The 24,577-nt window shown below is 37.9% G+C and overlaps 1 protein-coding gene across 7 annotated transcripts in view; it reads left to right on the forward strand.

Annotated features, from left to right (window-relative positions):
- The window catches only part of CPED1 (cadherin like and PC-esterase domain containing 1), a 328,209-nt gene extending 309,748 nt beyond the window's left edge, over positions 1-18,461 (forward strand). For 6 of the 7 annotated variants that reach the window (XM_070788065.1, XM_070788061.1, XM_070788062.1 and 3 more), the window contains 2 exons: positions 915-1,061; positions 16,374-18,461. In XM_070788065.1, the coding sequence (XP_070644166.1) occupies positions 915-1,061; positions 16,374-16,613 (387 nt within the window). In that variant the 3' untranslated portion in view covers positions 16,614-18,461. Of the gene's footprint in view, positions 1-914; positions 1,062-16,373 lie in introns of those variants that run through there. The other variant, XR_011566295.1, reaches the window with a different exon arrangement.
- Positions 18,462-24,577: the final 6,116 nt, after the last annotated feature.

Raw genomic sequence — 24,577 nt, forward strand, 5'->3', positions numbered from 1 at the left:
GAGGGAGGAATACGACTTACAGAAGCAACAGATGGAGACACTACTCACTTCTGGGGCTCCCAGAAGCCCACTCCCCCTGTTTCCCTACTCCCACCCAACAGCAAACCTCACTCAGCTCAGGAAGCCCTCTTGAAATCTGCCATGCCCCTGCAGAGCTATTCCCTTTTCTCTCCCAAGCCAGAGTCTGATTTGTGTGCAGGAGCTCAGGTGCTTTGTGACCCTTTGGACTCTAGGCCGCCAGACTCCTTTGTCCATGGGATTCTCTAAGCAAGAATCCTGGAGAGGGTTGCCATGCCCTTCTCTAGGGGATCTTCCTGACACAGGGATTGAACCCACGTCTCTGGCGTCTCCCACATTATAGGCGGATTCTTTACCACTGAGCCATCATGGAAGCCCAGAGTCTGGTATATTTCCCTCCAATAAAGGACTCAGTAAATATTTACAAATTTGTTTCTCCTGTTTGAATGCCCTGTCTTAAGAATACGCACTATGGTTTACTTACCCTTGTATACCTGTCCCTCAGCACAGAGCTGAATGCAAAATAGATACTAATTAATATTCAAGTGAAAAATTCCAATAAATGGAGATAGAATTTGTGATTTTCAAGTCTTGGTTTTTAAATTGAGAATTTTACATACTTCAGTGGATCTCTGTGGACAATAAACCTAACCACTTTTCATAGAAGAAAAAGTTCTGAACTGTGCCACTATAGACATTAATGTATTGCTGTTTTATATATGCACTGATATTTATATTTTGAAAAAATTAGAACACATCTTAAAGAAATTCATTTTTTGTCTTACAATAAGATCAATCTGTAAAAAAGATGACTTTTATGTGATTTTAACTTGAGTTTTTAAATCATAAACCAGTCCTTTTAATCAAAATTCTCACTCTTCTCTTTTCCAATACAGAATGAAGTTCAGAATTTATGGAAAAAAAATTTGATTATCCTGGAAGATGCAAAAAAATATGGCTATGAAGTCGTTGACACATTTGCTATAACCATGGGGCGACACAAAGAGTTTTTGCAGGGGACATGCGGGTGTCATTTCCATGAGGTATTTATGCTGGCTCTATGGTTTTTGTAGCTTTTGATTTTTTAAAATTTCATTGCATCTTTAATTGCATTGTCAATCTTATTTTGCATCAAAGAAGCTATGTCTGGAGGAGATCAAATAATGTATTCATCATCACTCAGCCAAATCAAGTAGTAGTCACAACTCAAGGCTCTGCAAAATGAAGTGTTAAAATAATTAGTGTTCATGTAGACACCTGAAGACTAGAATAGCTGGCCAACATAAGCAGAAGATGGAGAACACTTGCCTTTTCTAGTAGACTCTGAGACTTCCCATCAGAAATTCTGTCCACAGAAGGGGGGAGATATCTTTAATGGAAAAAGATTGAAAACAAGGCAATTTAATTGCTAAATTGATAGATTACCTTCCTCCATTGGTTTATCCAATGCATTAACAGAAGAGTCTGTGTTTTGAAAAGTTTTTTGTTCTTCATGGTAAAATTGATTTTTATTTGTAGTTAGTAATTTTGCCTGGCAAATCCCATGACGGAGGAGCCTGGTGGGCTGCAGTCCATGGGGTTGCTAGGAGTCGGACACGACTGAGTGACTTCACTTTCACTTTTCACTTTCATGCATTGGAGAAGGCAATGGCAACCCATTCCAGCGTTCTTGCCTGGAGAATCCCAGGGACGGGGGAGCCTGGTGGGCTTCTGTCTATGGGGTTGCACAGAGTCGGACACGACTAAAGTTGACTTAGCAGTAGCAGCAAGGGCAACAAAAGTCTTACTTGAGGAGCATAAGCCTAATCCATGAATGTACTTTCTGGGTATAGCATGCTAATTCTTTCTGTCTAGGGTGCTCTTGTGGGCTTCCTTGAAGACGCCCCTACTGGGCCCTCTGATAATAGCTCCTTTGACAGAGGAATACTTCACTTACAGCTGTATTCCTTCCTTAGCCCCTTGGCTTCCAACTGTCTGTCCTCCTGTTTGCAGGTCATTGCTTCACCAGGCATCCTCGTGGAAAATATACAGCATGACACTGGGCTTGCTATACTCAGTTGCCCCCGTGTTGTCCACAAGAAACCCTCATTCATCTTTGCTGTGCTGTTGCCAGACATATCGTGAGCTCCCAGTGCAGCCCTGCCTCTTTTTCTCCTCTCTTTCTCTCTCTACTCTCACTCTCACTCTTGATCTCTCACTCTCTTCCACTTCAAAGCTGATCTATAGCATCATGTCTCATACCAGTTCTCATGCTTCCAGTCCCCAGAGGACACATGTCTACCTCTCAAAGTTGGTGTCTTGAAATCCCGTCTCACTTAGCTTAAAGCAGGAATGAAGCAACCACCTAAGATGGAGCAAGATCACAAAGTTTAAGAACGTCCTTCATAGAAATTCTCTCTCTCTTCCTTATTCTCCTTTGCCCAGCTCTTAATCAGGGTTTGCTAAGCTGAATTTTGTCCACATTTTGGCAAGTTTTGCACATATTACCACTATGTTGCTTTCGACAATGAGGTTACTTGGCTCCTGTTGTTGACTAGATCTCAGGAGCTTCAGCGGAAACTGCAATTAACATTGTCTTGGTTGATCATCCTCTCAGATACTGATTCAATTGTTCTTTCTTGTGTCCCTTTGTAAACCAGAGTACAGTCATGAGTGAGATGACAACTCTAAAGGTTTCTTCTGATCCTGTTTTTCAGCCCTAAGATGACTGTTATAATTCATCTTGATCCTCAGAGTTTTATGAATATCCAAAAGTTATTGACCCTGCATTGGTTCTTCTGTACATTCTGCTAATGGAGTCATGTTACAATTTTGTGTGATATATGGAACTGCATCTCAGAGAGGCGAGAGGCTGCACCAACAGTAGAAAGCATGTCCTTTCGAGTTTAGATTTTAGCAACTTGAAGCTTGACCATGCCATTGCAGAACAGATTTTAAGCTGTAGGATACTGTGTGATTACTTACTTCTTCCATAAGAAAATATCCTTCTGGGGCCTATCCTATTTGTAAGAGGTCAAGACTGAGAAACACAAGAGCAGGCAGCTTGGAAGAGGAAGAAACAGTGAACTTGCAGCTGAGCCAGCCCTGTATCAGAGTTGGCTGCAAAAGCAAGCCAAAGGTTGTCAACCCACAGAAAGTGGGACTTTGAAAGACAACATACAGATTGGGTTTTTCCCCTCATTTAGAAAAGGTTTATTTATTTATTTTTACATAATATGTCTTCAGTTAGCATTTTAGGGGAGGGTATCTGTTTTTCTTTTTTTCAGCTTCAGTGCTCTGGAAGTCTAAAAAGAGAAATCTTCCAGTGATGTCTCACATGGCTCCAATTAAAAACCTGAAGATGCAGGAATTCCCCCACAGTCCAGTGGTTAGGGCTCTACCTTCTCACTGCCGAAGGCCCAGGTTCAATCCCTGGTCAGGAACTAAAATCCCACAAGCCACATGGTGTGGCCAATAAATAAATAATAAAAACAGAAGAAGATGCCTTTCCCACATGATTGCCTTATGTATATCTTCTGCCACAGGATCAACCAGTTGACAGGGAGAGTCATGGAATTTGTCAACTACAGTAAAGCTCTTTGAGTCATCAAAACTAGAATATTGGCTTATAAATATTACTAATAAAAAATCCTTAATTTTCATAATCATGAGTTAAGCATGTCGGGAAATTACTTCATTAATTTGATTTTATAATTTTTGTGTACAATTATTATATACAAATTATGTTTTATTAATCCTTATTTTTGATGTGTGCCATCTTGATGGTAAGGTATATGCATATCACCCAGATTTTCTCTGTTGATTCTGGAGCAGTGTTACCCATTTTAATGTTTTCATGTTGGAGCTGAAATATTTGTGGGAGCATTTGCCTTTCCAGTTACAACATAGAACTGATAAGATCGTCTTTCTCAACTGACTCCCTTCATCACAAAGTCTCTAAAGTCATTCATCACAGAGGCCTAATTGTTGCTTAACTCTTGAACAATTTGTACCACTTGTACCTCAGGAAGTCTCCAGTGCTGACACTGAGTGTTTTATAAGCTTTCTAAACTGTCACCCAACATCTTAAATCACTGTTAGCCTATTATAAACAATCAAGAATATCTAAAGCATTTTGCAAAAAAGGATGGTTTAATGATGAATGTAGCAAGCTGGGAAAACGAAGATTATTGGTCTCATACAAAACATTAAAGGGCAGAAATTCATTAATAACAACCACATTTTCCTCTGTGCTCGACTCAGGAGCTGGCAAAGGAATTTGTTGTACCGTAAAAGCAAGAATTAAGATCTGCTGTATTAAAGCAAAAAGAATTTGAATTTGGGAGCCTTGTATCTTTTGGTATTCAATGGAACCATTCCCGTTATAGATTCACAGATACCTGAGAAAGATTGCTGTAATCATCAGTGTAAGATCTCGGTGTGTTCTCTTTGATTTGTGGTGAGAATTCTATCATAGACATAACAAACCAGCTCCAGTGGGCCCCTGTCGCCATAGGTGAGATTAAAGGTCTCGGGGTGTCTCTTTCATCTGTCAAAGCAGCAAGAGAGGGTGTGTTGCCATCATGAATCTATAAACAATTTTCCAACTGGTATGCATCAATTTTGACTAACTGTTCCTGCTGATTAGAAAAGCAGGTGTTTCTCTTCATGGGTAGAAATGGAATTTTGTTTTCCCAGTGTTTATACAGGACAACAAACAGGATCCAGGTAGCTCTTGCCCAAGAGTGGTTTTGGATGGTGCCTTTAGTTATGCGGCAAACATCAACTGTGAGTGAGCTAAAACCTGGAAAGGATGCAAGTGAATTCTAGCTTTTTCTAGTGGTTGATTAAAGATTGGTACATGGTGACAATGAGCTCATTAGCCATAATGGAGCTCAGCCTTTCCTGAGACAGCTTGGTACAAAATGCTCTTCCATAGGGAGCATCCTATATTGAATGGTGATAACACCAATAACATCAGGGTGTCTCTCTGAAGAAGGATAATTAAATGGAGGATAAATACAGAAAAGTGTCAGTCACTCTATGTTGCACTAGTATGATGGCCCAGGAGGCAGCTATCCAGCCCTGCCTCTGCAGTCTGGAATGTGGAATGTTGGTAGGCCTTAGAAAGAGATGCTGACCCATCACTATTTCATTTCATGTTATATGCAGTGAACTGATTAAGTGCCAAGCTGAGATGGACTTTGGATTGCTTTGATTAGCATTTTTCTTACTTTAGGTCTTAGTGTTCTAGCCTGGTGAAATCAAGATCTGCGGTTTGGGAAATACTACCACTTAAAGGATTCTTAAATAATATTAGTATATTAAATGATCCCAATAGCCCTTACAAGCAAAGAAACGGTTTAGCTTAGTTTGACCCAGTTTTTCCCAAAATGTTGACCACAGACCACTTTTCTTTTTTTAATAATAACTATTAACACCTCAGTAAACACATTTTGGGAAACCTAGCATAGAGAATAAGGTCTAAAATCACTCTTGGAGTACAGATTAAATGTGGCAGATTGACCACAAGCATTTGTCTTCTCTTCCACTTGAAACTCCACAAAAAAAGATTTTAAAGACATAAATCTCCACCACCACCATCACCCCAAAAAAAAAAGACAGAATAAGAAATAATTCATAACAGACAAGAAATCTTAATTCATTTTAAGAAGTTTGACTTAGCCTGCAAGAAAAATTATAGTGTAAAATGCCTAATAAGGACCTACATACAGCACAGGGAACTATACTCAATATCTTGTAACAACTTACAATGGAAAAGAATCTAAAAAACAATATATGTGTGTGTGTCTGTATATGTGTTGCTGCTGCTGCTAAGTTGCCCACCAGGCTCCTCTGTCCCTGGGATTCTCCAGGCAAGAACACTGGAGTGGGTTGCCATTTCCTTCTCTAATGCATGAAAGTGAAAAGTGAAAGTGAAGTCGCTCAGTCGTGCCCGACTCTTCACGATCCCATGGACTGCAGCCCACCAGGCTCCTCCGTCCATGGGATTTTCCAGGCAAGAGTACTGGAGTGGGTTGCCATTGCCTTCTCTGCTGTATATGTGTGTGTATATATATATATATATATATACACACACTGAATCACTTTTCTGTATATCTGAAACTAACACAACATTGTAAATCAACTCTATTTCAATAAAAACTTTAAAATATTAAAAATTTAAAAATTCTTTCATAGTTTAAAAAAGCAAAAGTTTATATTTTCCCTAAAAAACGATAAAGTGCCTACAGAAGAGAAACACCAGTTATAACAAGGGCAGGCTTGACTCACGGATCCTCTGTGTGGTTCAGACCTGAAGGAGCCGGGTGCTGAGGGAGGCAGGGCTGCAGCACGCATCAGAAAACAATTGGCTGACAGTCTGTGTGCAATGGACACTGAGTCCCTCACCCCAATCCATGCAGCCAAGAACCTACACCCATACACATGGGATTTCTTTTAAAATTGAACAGCAGAGAGTCTAGACTCAGAAAGACAGGTATAGCAAAGAGCAAACTAATCTAGAGGCTGAAATTAGAAAGTCAAACATGAGACTGGCTTCTGAAAAGCAGAGTTCTTAAAGTCCTGAAGCCTCCTAAATACCAGCAATCAGTCGCATGTCACCTCAAACAGGAGGCTGGAGATCTCTTCTGATGAGAAATGAAATGGCCTAAAAGAAGATCTCTTTTAAAAACTCCAGAATAGTGCTGGGCAAATCCTTCTAGTGACTCCAATAGTGGAAAATGTTGGTCCACAGTAATTGTTTCTAGATAACGCTTTGTGCGTGAGTGCTCAGTCACTTAGTCATGTCCGACTGTGACCCCATGGATTGTAACCCTCCAGGTTCCTCTGACCATGCAATTTTCCAGGCAGGAATACTGGAGTGGGTTGCCATGCCCTCCAGGGGATCTTTCTGACCCAGTGATCAAAACTATGTCTCTTGCATCTCTTTACCAATGTGCCACCTGGGAAGTCCTGATAACATTTGTATGCCATATGCATATGTAGACTAGGGCTTCCCTGGTGGTTTGGTGATAACCTACCTGCTGATGCAGAAGACTCCAGTTCAATCCCTGGGTTGAGAAAATCCCCTGGAGAAGGAAATGGCAACCCACTCCAGCACTTCTTGCCTGGAAAATCCCATGGACAGAGGGTGTGGCGGGCTACAGTCCCTGGGATCCCAAAAAAGGTTTATAAGACTTAGCAACTAAACAACAATATGTACAGGCTGTGCTGCACCACTGTAAGATCTCAGCTCCCTGACCAGGGATTGAACCCATGGCAGTAAAAGTGCAGAATCCTAACCACTAGGCCACCAGGGAACTCCCAATAGTGCCATATTCTTAAATAAAAATTCTAAGTTCAGGAGAGATGTAGGGAAACAAATACTGGTGAGTTAAGATCAAAATAGATTACAGGACTCAACAAGTCCATCTAAATAGTGTTTGAAATCAATTTGACTAACAAAGGTAATTTCAACAGTATCAAGAATTCAGTGACATGACTATTTAGCCACTTTGGAAACTGAGTTTAAGACAAGGCGTTAGTCTCTGGGGAACTGTGTAGAAGTGCAAGATAGAACCAACAGTTTAACTTGAAATCAGTAAACTACTGTAGGTCTGTAACTCCTTCTAATGAATCTTTCCACATCAGAGGAGAATTTGTTTCCAGAGTCAGGAACTGAGTTCTGACTGGGGGCAGGAAGTAAAGAAGCTCAGTTCTCAGTGCAAGAAGGGTTGATAATTTGGAGGTAGGTTGGAAGACAGAGACACTGAGTATTTAGAAACACCAGAAACAAAAAGAAAAAAAATAAAAACCTCATTCCTAAAGAAAACTTTAGTCTTGCCCTCTAATCCTCAGCATCTTTGACCCATTCAGAAGTTGGACTCCTTTCACTCAAAACATAGCTTATTTCATGTGGCTATAATTAAATATTGGGAGTGGGGGCGGTACGTGAAAGAATTCCTTATTATCTGTAAAAATTGCATGGTTTCCTGAAATGGAATTTTAAGGACTGGCTTCTAGCTATTGTTTGTCACTTTATTTTTATTCTCTTTCTGTGAATTCTTAAGCTATTTTTTTCAGCTGATCATAAATATTGCAACTGGATTGTGAATTGAATGTCCTGTCTTCAGAATGACTATGCCAAATAAAAAGTACCTCAGTAGTATCCATTTATCTTCAAAGACTGTGTTAGCTGGTTTTGCCTGCTCAAGCTCGTGTTTTCCCACCTTAGAAAACCATTACCTTCATTCTTCAGACCTCAGGCATGATTGTGAAACACGTTTGTAATCAGAATATCCTCCCTAATCTGGTCTAGAAATTTTGGAACACTTGCATCACTGAAAATTGTTTTCTATTTTGTTCTGTGGATCTGGAACCACATCAGAAGTTCCTCGGGTATTATTCAAGTCAAGATCAGTTTTAGAAAAGGTATTTACTTGTAATCTGCCTGACACTTTTCCAGTTCACCAAGCTTTCCCTTTGTATATCATTTTTTTTTTAATTCATAGTTATTTTAGATGCAGCAATTAATTGACATGGTAATACATTCATTCTGCTGACTATGCGAAATCAATTTTGAGTGTTGACATTACATGAATTTAATAGTAAAAGTTGCCATGTACTTCTGTTGTGTAATTTATAACAATTTTTCATGTTTGGTAAGTCTTAACAATAGCCATTGACCCAAGCTAATCAAGTAGAATTGTGGCCATTTCTATGTCTTCTAAAATGTCTATGTGCCCAAATCCTTAATTATGGATGGATGTGGAAAGATCTACAATCATAAATTGGGACATCTCTTAACATATAAGAAGCCTAAGAGAAAGTAAAAGTTGCTTTTACACACCAAAGCACAGAATTTTTGTTACACTGAGTCACAAAGAAATGTAATCATCTACATATCCTATATCTTATCATTACAGCCCTTGATTCCAGCTCCAAAATTACCCCTTTCCAAGTTTCCATAGAAACTATATTAAAAATCTATTACAGTTTTGAAACACTATAATCTTTACTTGAAAATCTATTCCTACTTGTAACTTAATCTAAATTTGAATATTGCTGAGACAAAAATAATTTTTATTATTACACTTATACTTGTGATCATGGGACAATGCTGACCTAACACACTTCATGGAAACCAATTGTCCTTCACTTTCTCTGTCTAATTTTAAATATAATTTGATACAGCAAAGTCACAAAAAGAAAATAACAAAAACAAAACTAAAGACAAGGAGCTTCTTTGGATTATATTAAACTGGCCAAAAAGAAAAAAACACACAAAAAGCAAGCAACAAACAAAAAACATCATCTAATGCTCACAGGTAATGTAAACATTTGCCCAGTCACCTGGTTATGTGTTATTAACCATATGTAGTAGTTCATTTTTCTTCTAGGTAGACGTGTCAGTTTCGCAGTTGTCACATCCTATGCACCCAGATTTAGAGAAGCATTTGGAAGCATCAAGCCATTCATGTTTGTCTTTGATTGAGGTGACCATTCTACACAAATATCTAGAATCCTTTGTCTCTGGTTCAAGGCCTAAATTTTTCGCCTTTGTTTTCTAAGAGCTCATTTTGTTGTTTACTATTATTATTCTCCAGAGATAAGCCTAACATTTGTATTGCTGACACCTCTCTTTCAAAGCCACATTCCAGTTACCACTCTGTTTGGAATTTAGTAATCCCAACCGGTCCTCTGATTTTGGAAGGACTCACATGGACATATTTCCACACATGAGATCAAAGGAAAGAAACAATTCACTCTTTACAGGAATCAAACATCGGTCACTTGCATAGCATTTCCAAGACGTAAAAATATAGCTAACTCCTTTTCTTCCACTTTAGAGTCCATAAGAGTAGGTAAAATACAGTAATATTTTGAAACTCAAGAGATAGCAGTTTGATGGCAATGCCAGACACCAAATTTTACAAAGAAATAATAGCTGTGTGGACAGGTATCATGGCCATCATGAATTAGCACTGTCTCCTTAATGTATTAATATTTACTAAGGAACAATAGAGTATCTGAGCTTGGGGATCTAGTCTCAGACAATGTCTCTGAAGTCATTTCATTCTTGTTCTTACTTCAAGTATCTAAGACATGTGTCTTTATAAGGTGCCCTTGAGGGTAGGGACCATATCTGAGTTACTCCGTGTGTTTGTTTCTTAAGTGAGAGAACTCCGAAGTTTGAAAGATGGATATTATATGGCAAAAATAAATCATATTTTGATTTTATAATATACAGCATCATCTTCTACTGCTTTTCTCTTTTAAAATGATTACATGAATTCTTGCTAATTCTAAAAATTTTTGAAGTATATATAATAAAAACAAAAATTCTTTCGTTTTTGTACTACACACACCCCCTGAATTTTCACTCCCTTCTCCACTGGAGATCCTATTTGCAATTTGGTACATGAAGTGAAGTGAAAGTAGCTCAGTCGTGTTCAGCTCTTTGCGACTCCATGGACTATAACGTCCATGGAATTCTCCAGGCCAGAATACTGGAGTGGGTAGCCTTTCTATTCTCCAGGGGATCTTCCCAACCCAGGGATCGAACCCAAGCCTCCCGCATAGCAGGCAGATTCTTTACCAGCTGAACCACCAGGGAAATTTGGTACATAGCTCCATTTTAAACACACACGCTTGATTTTAATCCCATGTAATTAAAAATACTTGGCTGTCAACATTTATGGTCATTAGATTTATATGACATTGGTTCCTATTTAGAATTGCCTTATTTTTCCATGAAAATTTTTAGGGAACAGGCAGTTTATAAAGTACATTTTAATTTGCAGTGTGAAAATTCCTATTTTTTCTCCGTGTTGAATTTTACTTCTACTTGGCTTATGCTTGCTCAGTCGCTCAGTCATGTCTGACTTATTTGCAATCCTGTGGACTGTACCCCTCCAGTCCGTGGGGTTTCCCAGGCAAGAATACTGGTGGAGTGGATTGCCAGTTCCTGCTCTGGGGATCTTCCTGACCCAGGGATCGAACCACATCTCCTGCATTGGCAGGCAGATTCTTTACCACTGAGCCACCTGGGAAGCCCATACTTGGCTTACACAGCCAGCAAATTGCGTCTGTGGTAGATTGAAGCTAAATTCAAGTCCCTTTGATGAATGAATATCTGGTATTGAAATCTCCTCTTATCACTGCTTCTTTTTTCTTTCCCAAATGGTCTTGGCCATTTTCCTACATTTATTTTCTGAGATCTGTTTTAGAATTCCTTTGTCATGTATCCCCCCCCAATCCTGCTGTGATTAAAATTGGAATAGCACTTTAATTAACTTGGAAAGATTTGACATCTTATGTCTTTATATTTATTCGTGTTTTCTTTTATGTTTCATTAAATTTTTGACTCATTCTTCACCTATGCTCTATAGATCATCATCAAATTTGATGAAGTTGTTTTAGTATTGTAATGAAATCTTTTCTCTGTTTCTTATTAGTTGTTGATAGATTATAGAAGAGCTATTTAATTTTTAAATATCAACTTTAAAATATTTCATTATTTTACAGTAGGTTCCTTTGAGTTTTCAGGCAAACATCATATAGCTACAAATAATTCTTCAGTAACCTTCTATGACAAAATATTTCATAATATTGAAGCTTAACATACCTGAAGTAAATTGTATATGCTAGTAAATCCCAAGGACAGAGGAGCCTGGCAGGCTACAGTCCATGGGGTTACAGGAGTTGAACATGACTTAGCAACTAAAGAGAGAGACAGAGTGATACAGCACGCAGTACTGATACATTTTTTAAATGATATGAGATTAAATTTAGAGTAGCATTTTGGGAGGATTTTTTCTGTCTGTGTTTTGACCAATCAAAGTTGAAATTCTTTCTCTGTAGGTTTGTCTGTTTTAGGATTCAGCAGAGTAATACTGGCTTAATAAAAGAAACTGAGAAATTTATTATCTTTGATTATTTCTTGAAAAATAGTATTCAAAGGAAACCAACTGAATTAAGTATTGGGTCAATCCCTGGCATCATGGGTAGGAATCAGTCTTATATACCATAAAGAAGCGTTGGCACTGTAGGAGACATTAGAATGGCCCTCAGAAGGTGCAGGGTTGGGGGGGATCCCCATCATTCAATCTTCAATTCTCAGAGATCAGCATAGTGATTTAAAAATAGAACTATTTTATCAAAAATAAAACTATGTATGTTATCTGGCAAAAGACTGACACTACTCCCACGTGTATACAAATACACTGGAAATAGATATTTTTGTATATCCCTTTTATGATCGTGTTCAAAATTGCTGTAAACATCTAAACTAGTATTATCCAATATTTGTAATGCAACATCAAATGCAACCCTGAAATCACAGAAAACATTAAAATAATTTTTAAGGAATAGAATCTTTTTGCATTGGGATGAATCTCCTTTTATTTTTCATTGTAATTAGTATGCAGATCATCAGGCAGTTGCAAAAGCCAGAACTTAAGGTAACATTATATAAACAAAATTAACCTTATTTTGGCTTCAGAACACTGGAATAATATTTTTTCAGGGTTGACTACATTATTTATGCTTAAGTGTTTGCTTAAATCAACTTCCTTAAGAATGTTCACTAATCTTGCTATAGAGGAATACAAACCGCCTCCAAAATGGACAAAACCTTCTGGAAAACATTGGTGCACGTCCCCAGCCTGTATTTAACATTATCATATAACCAGAGGTGGAAGGTGACCCATAATAGAAACATACAACTTTGGGACCTGGAATACTAATCAGTGGTTAACTGCAGATCGAGCTGTAAATTATGATCCAGAAGGATTCCTCACCACAACCTACTGACTTCACTGAACTTCTTAAGCGTCACTTCATCTGAGGGGCCTGATCACGAAAAGCCAAACCTCCCATAGTTACAGAAAAACAATTCATTTCTTTGGGTTTAGCAGGGTATAATTGGCTTTAAAACATATTGCTGTTATATTTTTCTTCAAAATGGGTATAGCTTAGTGTTTGTATGATTATAAAGTAATGCACATTTATTGTAGTAAAATTAAAAAGTAAGAACCAAAAAGTTACAAATAATACATTTTAAACTGCCTGTCATTCCTCCACCCAAAAATGACTGCCCTTAACCTTTTTGTATAGATTGTTACAGACTTTGTATTCACACAACTCTTCTGAAATGGTTTCTGCTCACCCACAACTTAACTACAAAGACTTACCTTCCAAATAAAATGCTACTTTTTTTCACATATTCTATATTGTTGGAACTGTGTTCACTGCATTCTTTTATCAGAAAATATGTACCTAAACCATTACATAGCCTTCAAAAGAATTTTTAAAAACCATATGAGCTAGTGTTCTTTTTTTTTTTTTTTTTTTGAGCTTGTGTTGCTTTCATTAATCATTCAGTTCAGTTCAGTTGTTCAGTCATGTTCAACTCTTTGTGACCCCATGAATCGCAGCACACCAGGCCTCCCTGCCCATCACCAACTCCCAGAGTTCACCCAAACTCATGTGCATGGAGTTGGTGATGCCATCCAGCCATCTCATCCTCTGTTGTCCCCTTCTCCTCCTGCCCCCAATCCCTCCCAGCATCAGAGTCTTTTCCAATGAGTCAACTCTTCACATGAGGTGGCCAAAGTATTGGAGTTTCAGCCTCAGCATCAGTCCTTCCAATGAACACCCAGGACTGGTCTCCTTTAGGATGGACTGGTTAGATCTCCTTGCAGTCCAGGGGACTCACAAGAGTCTTCTCCAGCACCACAGTTCAAAAGCATCAATTCTTCGGTGCTCAGGTTTCTTCACAGTCCAACTCTCACATCCATACATGACCCCTGGAAAAACCATAGCCTTGACTAGACGGACCTTTGTTGGCATTGCTGCCGCTAAGTCGCTTCAGTCGTGTCCAACTCTGTGCGACCCCATAGACGGTAGCCCACCAGGCTCCCCCATCCCTGGGGTTCTCCAGGCAAGAGTACTGGAGTGGGTTGCCATTGCCTTCTCCTTGTTGGCGTTAGTAATAAATAAATAATGTGTCCATATTGACTGAAAGTAATGTCTTACAATTGTATTAGTATGATGAAATTAAAAGATTTGCTGTTCATCTGCAAACACATTCAAAACATTTTTGCCAGTATTTTCTCTTTTCCCTACTTCTCAACCCTCCCCCCACCCCAGTCTCTCTTGGTCCCCACCTCATTTTCTCTGACTTTTGTTGCTAACAACCTGTGGTACATTAACCCAGTGATTAAAGCTGACAATGATAAGATTTCACCAAGCTGTGTTTTATATATTGTACAAATAGACAATATATGTGGCCTTTTTGTTTGTATGTGTGCATGTTAATATTCCTAAAATATCTGTGAAGAGAATGGGAAAAAAACTAAAATATACATTGCCTCTGGGGAGGGAATTGAGTGACTGGAGATAAAGAGTGGTGATGGGAAGGAAACTTTTTTTATCAGATACTCTTTTATGCTTTATAAATGTTTATACTGCCTAATGAAAACAATTTCAAGGTAAAAATATATCTACATACGTACAAACATTTATAAAGCTATTAGCGTAATGGAACTTAGGCGGCTCCTTCAGGTTCTTAACTTAACCTCTTTCTCAGAGAAGTGAAACCACTGGCTGTAACAGTGTCAGCTTGTGGGTATGAGGTGCAAAAACATTTTCTCTTTCCTTTGAAAGTCATTTTAGTTATCATTTAGTTATCATTCTCTAAAAGGATGCCATGATAGGTTTAGAGTACCACATTTGAATCAGTGACTCAGCAAGATGTCAGTGTCTTCTATTTATTAACATCTAACCTAAATACACTCACATATGCGCACACACGCACTCACAGCAGTGTGGTAAAGATATCATCTGAGACTCCTTGCTTGCCTTAGAGACAGCTGCCCTGAAGTAAGAAAAGCAGCATACTTTTTCATTTCAACCTTTTTCCTTTTGAAAGATAATTTACACTGATTCTTGATCGTGTCAGTCATACTCATGCCATTTGGGCAACATCTGTGTATAGAGATGCTGTTCAACTTTGTGAGTTAGTTATCCTGCTCTTCAGTTCAGTTCAGTTCAGTTACTCAGTCGTGTCCAGTTCTTTGCGACCCCATGGACTGCAGCACGCCAGGCCTCCCTGTCCATCACCAACTCTTGGAGTTTACCCAAACTCATCTCCATTGAGTCAGTGATGCCATCCAACCATCTCATCCTCTGTTGTCCCCTTCTCCTCCTGCCCTCAATCTTTCCCAGCATTAGGGTCTTTTCAATTGAGTCAGGTCTTCGTATCAGCTGGCCAAAATATTGGAGTTTCAGCTTCAACATCAGTCCTTCCAATGAACACCCGGGACTGATCTCCTTTAGGATGGACTGGTTGGATCACCTTGCAGTCCAGGGGACTCTCAAGAGTCTTCTCCAACACCACAGTTCAAAAGTATCAATTCTTTGGCACTCAGCTTTCTTCATAGTCCAACTCTTACATCTATACATGACTACTGGAAAAACCATAGCCTTAACTAGACAGATGTTTGTGGGCAAAGTAATGTCTCTGCTTTTTAATATGCTATCTATGTTGGTCATAACTTTTGTTCCAAGGAGTAAGCATCTTTTAATTTCATGTCTACAGTCACCATCTGCAGTGATTTTTGAGCCCAGAAAAATAAAGGCAGCCAGTATTTCCCCATCTATTTGCCATGAAGTGATGGGACCGGATGCCATGATTTTAGTTTTCTGAATGTTGAGCTTTAAACCAACTTTTTCACTCTGCTCTTTCACTTTCATCAAGAGGCTTTTTAGTTCTTCTTCACTTTCTGCCATAAGGGTGGTGCTATCTGCATATCTGAGGTTATTGATATTTCTCCCAGCAATCTTGATTCCAGCTTGTGCTTCATCCAGCCCAGCATTTCTCATGATGTACTCTGCATATAAGTTAAATAAGCAGGGTGACAATATACAGCCTTGACGTACTCCTTTTCCTATTTGGAACCAGTCTGTTGTTCCATGTCCAGTTCTAACTATTGCTTCCTGACCTGCATACAGGTTTCTCAAGAGGTAGGTCAGGTGGTCTGGTATTCCCCATCTCTTTCAGAATTTTCCACACTTTACTGTGATCCACACAGTCAAAGGCTTTGGCATAGTCAGTAAAGCAAAAATAGATGTTTTTCTGAAACTCTTGCTTTTTCGATGATCCAGCGGATGTTGGCATTTTGATCTCTGGTTCCTCTGTCTTTCCTAAAACCAGCTTGAACATCTGGAAGTTCACGATTCACGTATTGCTGAAGCCTGGCTTGGAGAATTTTGAGCATTACTTTACTAGTGTGAGATGAGTGCAATTGTGTAGTAGTTTGGATTCAAATGTCCTTGATTTTGCCTCACTATTTTTTTTCTTTTATTTGCAGGTGATAAAATCTAAATTATCCAAAGAGGATCACTTTCTTAAAACGAAACAATCAAGAAATCATATTGTGGGAAAATATTTCAGCAATCAAAGCAAATTACAACAAAGACGACAAGACTCTATGACAAATGTTCAATCACCGTTTCATGTCAGAGGTCCAATTAATCAGGTTTGCTCTGAAATCCTTCTCAGCAGGATATGTGCCCCTGAAAGAACTGTGGAAGCCCTGCAGAAGGACTGAACTTGGAATTGGATACAAGCCACTCCCCTGGACAATGGTCTAAGAACCAAATCCTGGTCATCAGTTGTATTTTGGTTCTACCACGCACACTCAGGCGCAAGGGCACACACATATACATTGATGCACATTTAGCTAAAAAAAATGTCATTACACTTTTTCTACAGCTTTATAAAATCAGGATGTGCACTTGGAAATCAGTTGGTTTCAAGATGAAAGACAGAACTAGAAAAAGGTGACCTGAAATATAATCATAAACTAGATCAACTCTGGGCCGGTATTGCACTGTGATGATAAAGAGAAATATAGACATTTGATAAGTGGGGAAAAAAGATCATGCTCTTGAGTATTGTGTTATCATCTTTTTTGGTACTTTAATATTGAAAAGGGTTTGAGGAATTACATTCCACCTGCCAGTGGGGATTGTGCTGTGCTTGCCCTTACCAGGAGAAAACATGGCATTGATGAGGGTTTAAGCTTTGTGAATCTAATGCTTATGAAAACAGTTTCTTTCCAGATTTTTAAATCCTTTAACTGAAAGGAGAATAACAGGAATGTTTCCCAGGGAATTCTAAGAGATTCTATGAAAGAAATAGGAAGCATAATATTTTACAGTTAAAACACCAATATATTTAACTTTGTACTCTTTCTACTTTTCATAAACATTCCCTCCTAGCCTGCCCGTGAACTTGGATGGGTAACTGAAGTCTGAGTTGATTAAGTATATAATTTTAAAGTATAAAATTTTAAAATTTTAAATTTTAAAATATAAAGTATAAAATTTTAAAGTGAGAAAAACAAGATATAGTTCCTTATGGGTTACTTTATTATGTTTCATTGATGATATTACTTAAGAAAAAAGCTTTTGTTTGCTATTAGAGCCCTATATAATTTAAGACTGTGATTATATTAATATTTTATGTAAATATTTGAAAAGTATTAAGCATTCTCAACTGCATAGGCATTTATATCCAGAAAGCATTTGTATATGTCCACAAATACTACTATGTTGCTAGTAAACATATTTTGATTTTCCTGAGAGAGTGTATATAATCCAAATTTAGAATAGACATACAAATAGTTTTTATAAAACTGTGGCATATATATATATATATAACATACCTAATCCTAGTAATTGAAAACTTTCTCTTCTATATTTTAAAATAGTAAATTTCTTTATTGTACAAAAGCTCTGTTGTGAGATAACATCTCACAGTTACAATGACTCTTAAAGGACTATTTTTCTTTTGGGGAAAAAATACTGAGAGGGCTAATTCAGTGCTTAGCTGAAATTACCAAATGCACAAATACCTCAATTCCAATACTATACCAAAAACAAATCTATTTTGATTGATCAGTTCCTTAGTATGAATATAAACTTCCTTTAAATACTCTATTTTTATATATATTTTTATATGAAAGTAAACATAAATTTATATTTAATGGTCTTAAATTATATCTAAGCACAAATATCACTTGATATAAACAATACATACCTGCGTCTAAAAACAGGTGATAAATTTTTTAAATGAGCAGTACAGAATTAACTTTAAAAATGAAATATTTTATAGTATCTACAGCTATGTGTAAGCATCATTTTTTGGTTTTTAGTGCTTTTTTAATGATATAAAATGTTGCCAATTCATGTAGCTCCTCTATCCTGTTTTAATGTATTACATATTCTGTAACAGATTATAGTCAGTGGATGTGTCTTATAATTTACTGCCAACCTAACTGTAAATAAACTTCTGACTGAGGTTAGCTTTGCATTTACCTCTTTACCACTGAAATAGTAGTGGATTTTAGAAACAGTTGTAATAATACAATTAATAAATGTCTTACTAGTAATAATCCATGTTTGGAGAATATGCTTTATTTTCCTTTTTACTGGAGGTATACACCTTATAGGAATTCCCTCGTAGCTCTGTCGGTAGAGAATCCGCCTGCAATGAGGAGACCTGGGTACAATTCATGGGTGGAAGAGATCTCCTGGAGAAGGAAATGGTAACCCACTCCAGTATTCTTGCCTGGATAATCCCATGGACAGAGGAGCCTATGGGGTTGCAAGAGTCAGACACAGCTTAGCCACTAAAGCACCACCACCATACACCAAAAATATCATCCTGTGGACTCAACTACTAAAGTATAGTTTAATAATATGACCATATACTTCCTTCCAACCCTAATACTCTACAAATTTTGATCAGATGAACTCCCTGCTCTACAATGACAAAGCTTTTGAATACAATACAGTGACAAGTTTTGTCTGCAAGGCACCGAAATGCTAAGAATCATTTTAGTTAACTCTTTGAATGAAAAAAAAAAACCCACATTTTACTTCAGTTCAATTCAGTTCAGTTCAGTCGCTCAGTTGTGTCCAACTCTTTGAGACCACATGAATCGCAGCACGCCAGGCCTCCCTGTCCATCACTAACTCCCGGAGTTCACTCAGACTCACGTCCATTGAGTCAGTGATGCCATCCAGCCATCTCATCCTCTGTCGTCCCCTTCTCCTCCTGCCCCCAATCCCTCCCAGCATCAGAGTCTTTTCCAATGAGTCAACTTTTCACATGAGGTGGCCAAAGTACTGGAGTTTCAGCTTTAGCATCATTCCTTCCAAAGAAATCCCAGGGCTGATCTCCTTCACAATGGACTGGTTGGATCTCCTTGAAGTCCAAGTGACTCTCAAGAGTCTTCTCCAACACAACAGTTCAAAAGCATCAATTCTTCGGTGCTCAGCTTTCTTCAGAGTCCAACTCTCACATCCATACATGACCACAGGAAAAGCCATAGACTTGACTAAACGGACCTTTGTTGGCAAAGAAATGTCTCTGCTTTTCAATATGCTATCTAGGTTGGTCATAACTTTCCTTCCAAGGAGTGAGCGTCTTAATTTCATGGCTGCAGTCACCATCTGCAGTGATTTTGGAGCCCCCAAAAATAAAGTCTGACACTGTTTCCACTGTTTCCCCATCTATTTGCCATGAAGTGATGGGACCGGATGCCATGATCTTCGTTTTCTGAATGTTGAGCTTTAAGCCAACTTTTTCACTCTCCACTTTCACTTTCATCAAGAGGCTTTTGAGTTCCTCTTCATTTTCTGCCATAAGAGTGGTGTCATCTGCATATCTGAGGTTATTGATATTTCTCCCAGCAATCTTGATTCCAGCTTGTGTTTCTTCCAGTCCAGTGTTTCTCATGATGTACTCTGCATATAAGTTAAATAAGCAGAGTGACAATACACAGCCTTGACGTACTCCTTTTCCTATTTGGAACCAGTCTGTTGTTCCATGTCCAGTTCTAACTGTTTCTTCATTTTACTTACCTTAAGAAAATAGGTGTGTGTTTGTGTGTGCATTTATATTTGTGTGTGTTTGACAAGTTCATAATTTGAATGAGAAAAATAGAGTAGGTATTTTAATATTTTTTTGATGTAAAAGTTAAACCTAAGTGAATTATTTTTGGCAAGAATTGATTGGTATCCAATCTAAAGAAAACATTTACAATATTAAAAGTCAAGAATAACTGCATTAGCATTCCCAAGCATCCTTGTTGATTATGTGTGTGTGTGTGTGTGTGTGTGTGTGTGTGTGTGTGTGTGTTTAAAGGCACAGTACACTATTTGCCAGCCATCCAAGTAAGCAAAGAGGATCCCCTAGGGATGTGCAAACAAGAAGGTTCACCACCAGCTTTACATTGGATCATTTAATCCTCTTCAAGTAGGTGCCTCTGTGCTGCAGTCTGCCCTACAGAACTGTTCCCACTTAGAAAGCTTTGGATAAAATCACCAATTTTTGAGATGGAAACCATTCTGGTAATGTTTATGGAGAAAAAAATAATGCTGTTCTGCACCTGAACTTTCTTTTTTTTAGTTTCATCTCACTGAATGATTCCAAAAAGAAATAACAGAAACTGGTCAAAAATTATGTAACTTAGTAAGAGTTATTTCAAAGCCACAATGCTTTGGCATGGTGGGAGAGGGTGAAGGGGAGTGGCTGGTATCTAATACAGCAATAAGTTCAGAACGTAGAGAGATGATCAGGGCGAGGATCTTACTAAATATTATTTTATGAGCTCCTTAGTTTGAGAAAATACTGAAAGACTCAGCAGTATCTAAAGTTTTCTCTGTGTATTTTCATCTTATAAAAAAGACCAAAGTGTCATCGAAATCAGTAACTAGAATTATCATACTTAAAATGAGCAAACAAGATTTTGAGTGAGCTCATATGGGCTGATAACTTCAAAAACACGTATCCAAGTACAAAGTGGTATTCCACTACAGCAGATTCTGCCATTTTGACCAAAGCAAGGAGTAACTGCTCTGCCAATACTGCTGCAGTGTTGTTTTAAAATATGTATTTAAAGCTCAAATGATTTTGACTACTCTTCAAAACTAAGGCATTTTGATAGATCACTTCAACTTACAGAGATGGACCAAAAGCTGTCGGAAACCCCAAAGACCTACTAAAGGCAGCAGGATACTGCCAGCCCCTACAAACTAGATTTTGTATTTGGCACAGCTTCCAGGCCTTCGTACTGTCAAAGAGCCTTTTATCATGTTTTTATTGCTGGAGTAACTGCTATTATCAACTTCCATATTTCTTTCACGGTTCAGTCACTTGGTGTAGGGAGCTGTAGAACTTATTTTTTTTTCTAACTGATTCAGACCATACAGTCCTCTCCTAAAAATCATGCTCCATTTGTTTTCTTTATGTTTATTGATATATAAAGAATTTGTTTTATAGCTCTATTAAATGTTGGACCACTATGCTTTAACACACTCAATACACAATCAAAATACAAATTCTTAAAACTTATGGAGGGTATTTACAATTTGTAAGTCTCTCTGCAGTGTAAATAAAGATAATTACTTAAACCCAGCTAATGGTAGGAGCAAAATGAAAGCAGCCATGATTAGAAAAAACACTATAAAAGGATCATCATATTTAGGTATATCAGGTTTTGAATTTGATTTATGCTGACTGGTATTTTCTCCCAAGTCCATAGCACTCTCTGCAAAGAACTGTTTTCACTTAGTTTTTTTCAAAAGTCCTTTTTCCAACTGTTTGTGTAACATATCTGGGGGAAAACTGCATTTTAGATTAGGTTATGAGGAGACATTTAATATATCTAATCAAGTTATTTTCATAAGAAATGTTTGTGTAGGTTCTTATTATTTTATTACATGGAAAAGTATTCCTATAAAAATCATTAAAATGTTTAGATTTTTTAAAAAGCAAAGTGATTACAGTTGACCATAGGGACCTCAGGATTCAGAAACAACATGGTGTCATAAGTATCAAATGGATTCAACTGATTTTCAACAGCTTCATAGTGATTTTCCTTCTTTTATGGTTGGCTGGTGAAATACATCAATTTGATGCAGCTCTTAATGCTCGTTTAAGTGATTTAATGGTGATTGTATGTGATTTATTTACATATTTTATTCAATTGTACTTCCATCTTTTTAAATAATAAAATCTGTTCAAAATCTATAGATTAAAATCTTAGTCTATGGCATCGGGGTCAACATTTTTATTTTACTTACAGTCTATAATTTAATTTTTTATTTGGCTTATAATTTGTCTGCTCTTAAAATTAAATTATTAATTCAAATATTAGAAAAAAAATTTAACATGAACATAAAATGGGCATATGTTGTTAACACTAATCTTCATTTCAGTATAAGAGGTTGTTTGGCCTCCTGTAGATTTTCTAACATTAACAGCTGAAGGTTTGAGATTCAAAACTCTTGACGTCCCTTTGCAATCAATGTGTGGAGATGAGAGGATGGTATAAAATGCCAACATTGAAACCAGTATGGCTTATGTTTATGCATTAGATCCATCATCATGAGAGTTGGTCAGAAAAGGGGACTACATAGAGAGGAGAGCCTCTTCCCACAATGGCTTCTGGGATGGATAAAAATTATGAACACCCTCTCCAGCTGTCTTTGACAGACCCTGGACATCTCTTCAAACATCTTCTTAATACACAAGTCACTTGGAGGGTTTCATTCCTCAGGAAAAAATAAATAATAATTTTCAAATTTTATTGGACCAAAAATTATAACTTAGACTGACCAAATAGCAACTGAATGTGCCTTTAATGATATCTTCTTATTTACAATCAGAAAAAATAGAAAGTGACCTCTAACCACCAGTATAGTATAACCTCTGGAGAACTTGAAATAGCAATCCATTTTTCAATTCATTTCTTTTTTTTCACCTATGGGATCGTTCACTCTACTGTTTATCCTTAGCTTTGCCTTTGAAATGGAATGTGTGCGGTATTTTATGAATGAATTTAATACGTAATACAAGATACATTTTAAAACTTACACTTTTACTCTCTCCTCCTCACCTTAATTACATGTAACATAAAGCTTATGTTTTAATGGGCATGAGCACACCAGTTTTACAGTATCATAAAAAGAGTTTATGAGCCTTTTGTTAAAAATCAGTGCCCATGTCATTGGCAAGGCATGAAATTATTTGCAGCTACTTCTTCTACTTATAAGATAAATTTGGTCTGAATTAAGAATCACACAGAAGGGATTGAAACAATGCCTTTGTAGCCTAAAATGAGTTTAGTCATCAGATGACACAGATTTGGGTTCACCAGTTTCCACTACATGTGCATACCCCCTGGGGAGAACCTGGTCTCTGTCCATACATGTCTCTAAAGAGTCCCCATTTCAATGTTCACATTAGTTATGCAGAATCAATGGCATGTTTTTAAAAGGGTGTGGATACAACCTTAGCACCATTACTCCTGCCAAGAACAGGAATCGTTTCAATAGGATGGAGTTTCCGGGGCCATGTTATTGGTAAACAACCAGAACGCTCTTGGCCACCTACTCTATCAATAAATGGAAATCTTCCATGAATTATTTATGTATTCTGAGATGAAGTGATACAGACATTGTATCTCAAGTTTCCACTTCCCAGAAGGATGGGCAGTCTCAAGTGAGTAATTGGCCTAAGCGGTGTTTTTCTGTTACCTGGGGTCGTCATGAGCCTTTGAAGTACTGAGTTGCTGAAAGTCGATTTCTCTTCCAGTGGAAGCCTCCCTGGGCAGGGTCTTCAGTAAACTGTTATTAATCACAGTGAAAATACATGCCTTCCCTTTACCATTGAGCGTGGACTTGATATCCTGTGTCTGCAGACATGAAAGCACAAACGTGGAGGCCAAAATCAAGCCTTCTCTGGTTTGTGTCTGGGCAGAGCATGTGCGTCAAGTAAGGGATTCAGAAACAGGAATTCTGGATTATTTTAAACAAAAGTTCATACTGGAAAAAAAAATACACATATGTGTGCAAATATAGGTGTCTTTGTGTGCATACACCTGCACACAAAATTAAATAGATAGCTGAGAGGTACCAAATATCAAATAAACATTGTATTCATTTCTTTAAAACTTTCCTCTTATTTTTGATTTATACACTGTAGAAAACCTTTAGAATAGTAGGTTCTCCATCTCTGGAGGCCTCAGGCAGGTGCTCGTCCAGACACGTGGGGAATGTGGCTGGAGGCGTCTGCCAAGCAGAGCCCCGAGGGACATGCGAGAGGTGGTTTCTGGCAGATGTCTCGGGAAGTGACAAGTGACCAAACTGCCAGAAATAATCAGCAGGAGAAGATGCTTGCAAAGCTTGGACTCCACTAAGATGATAAAGTGAGTTTGGATAAAGAAAGAGAACTGGGCAGCTCCAAGCTCTGTTGAGAATAAAAACGGATCACTAGGGCTCCCTGAGGGGAATTACTCTTTGTCAGGGATGCCTTGATGTGCCCTATCTCTCACCTCCTCCCTACTCTCCATCTCATGTCTTCCCTAAGCTGCTCTGATCTCGAAGGTCTTTCCCATGGGTAAAGGTAGACATAGATGGGGAGGGAGCAGATGGCTTAACTGAATCCTGGGTCTTCACCGATGACTGGCTTGCAATGAAGGAGACAGGAGATGTGAGTTCG

Source organism: Bos indicus, chromosome 4, assembly GCF_029378745.1.
Source record: "Bos indicus isolate NIAB-ARS_2022 breed Sahiwal x Tharparkar chromosome 4, NIAB-ARS_B.indTharparkar_mat_pri_1.0, whole genome shotgun sequence".
In the NCBI taxonomy this organism is placed as follows: domain Eukaryota; kingdom Metazoa; phylum Chordata; class Mammalia; order Artiodactyla; family Bovidae; genus Bos; species Bos indicus.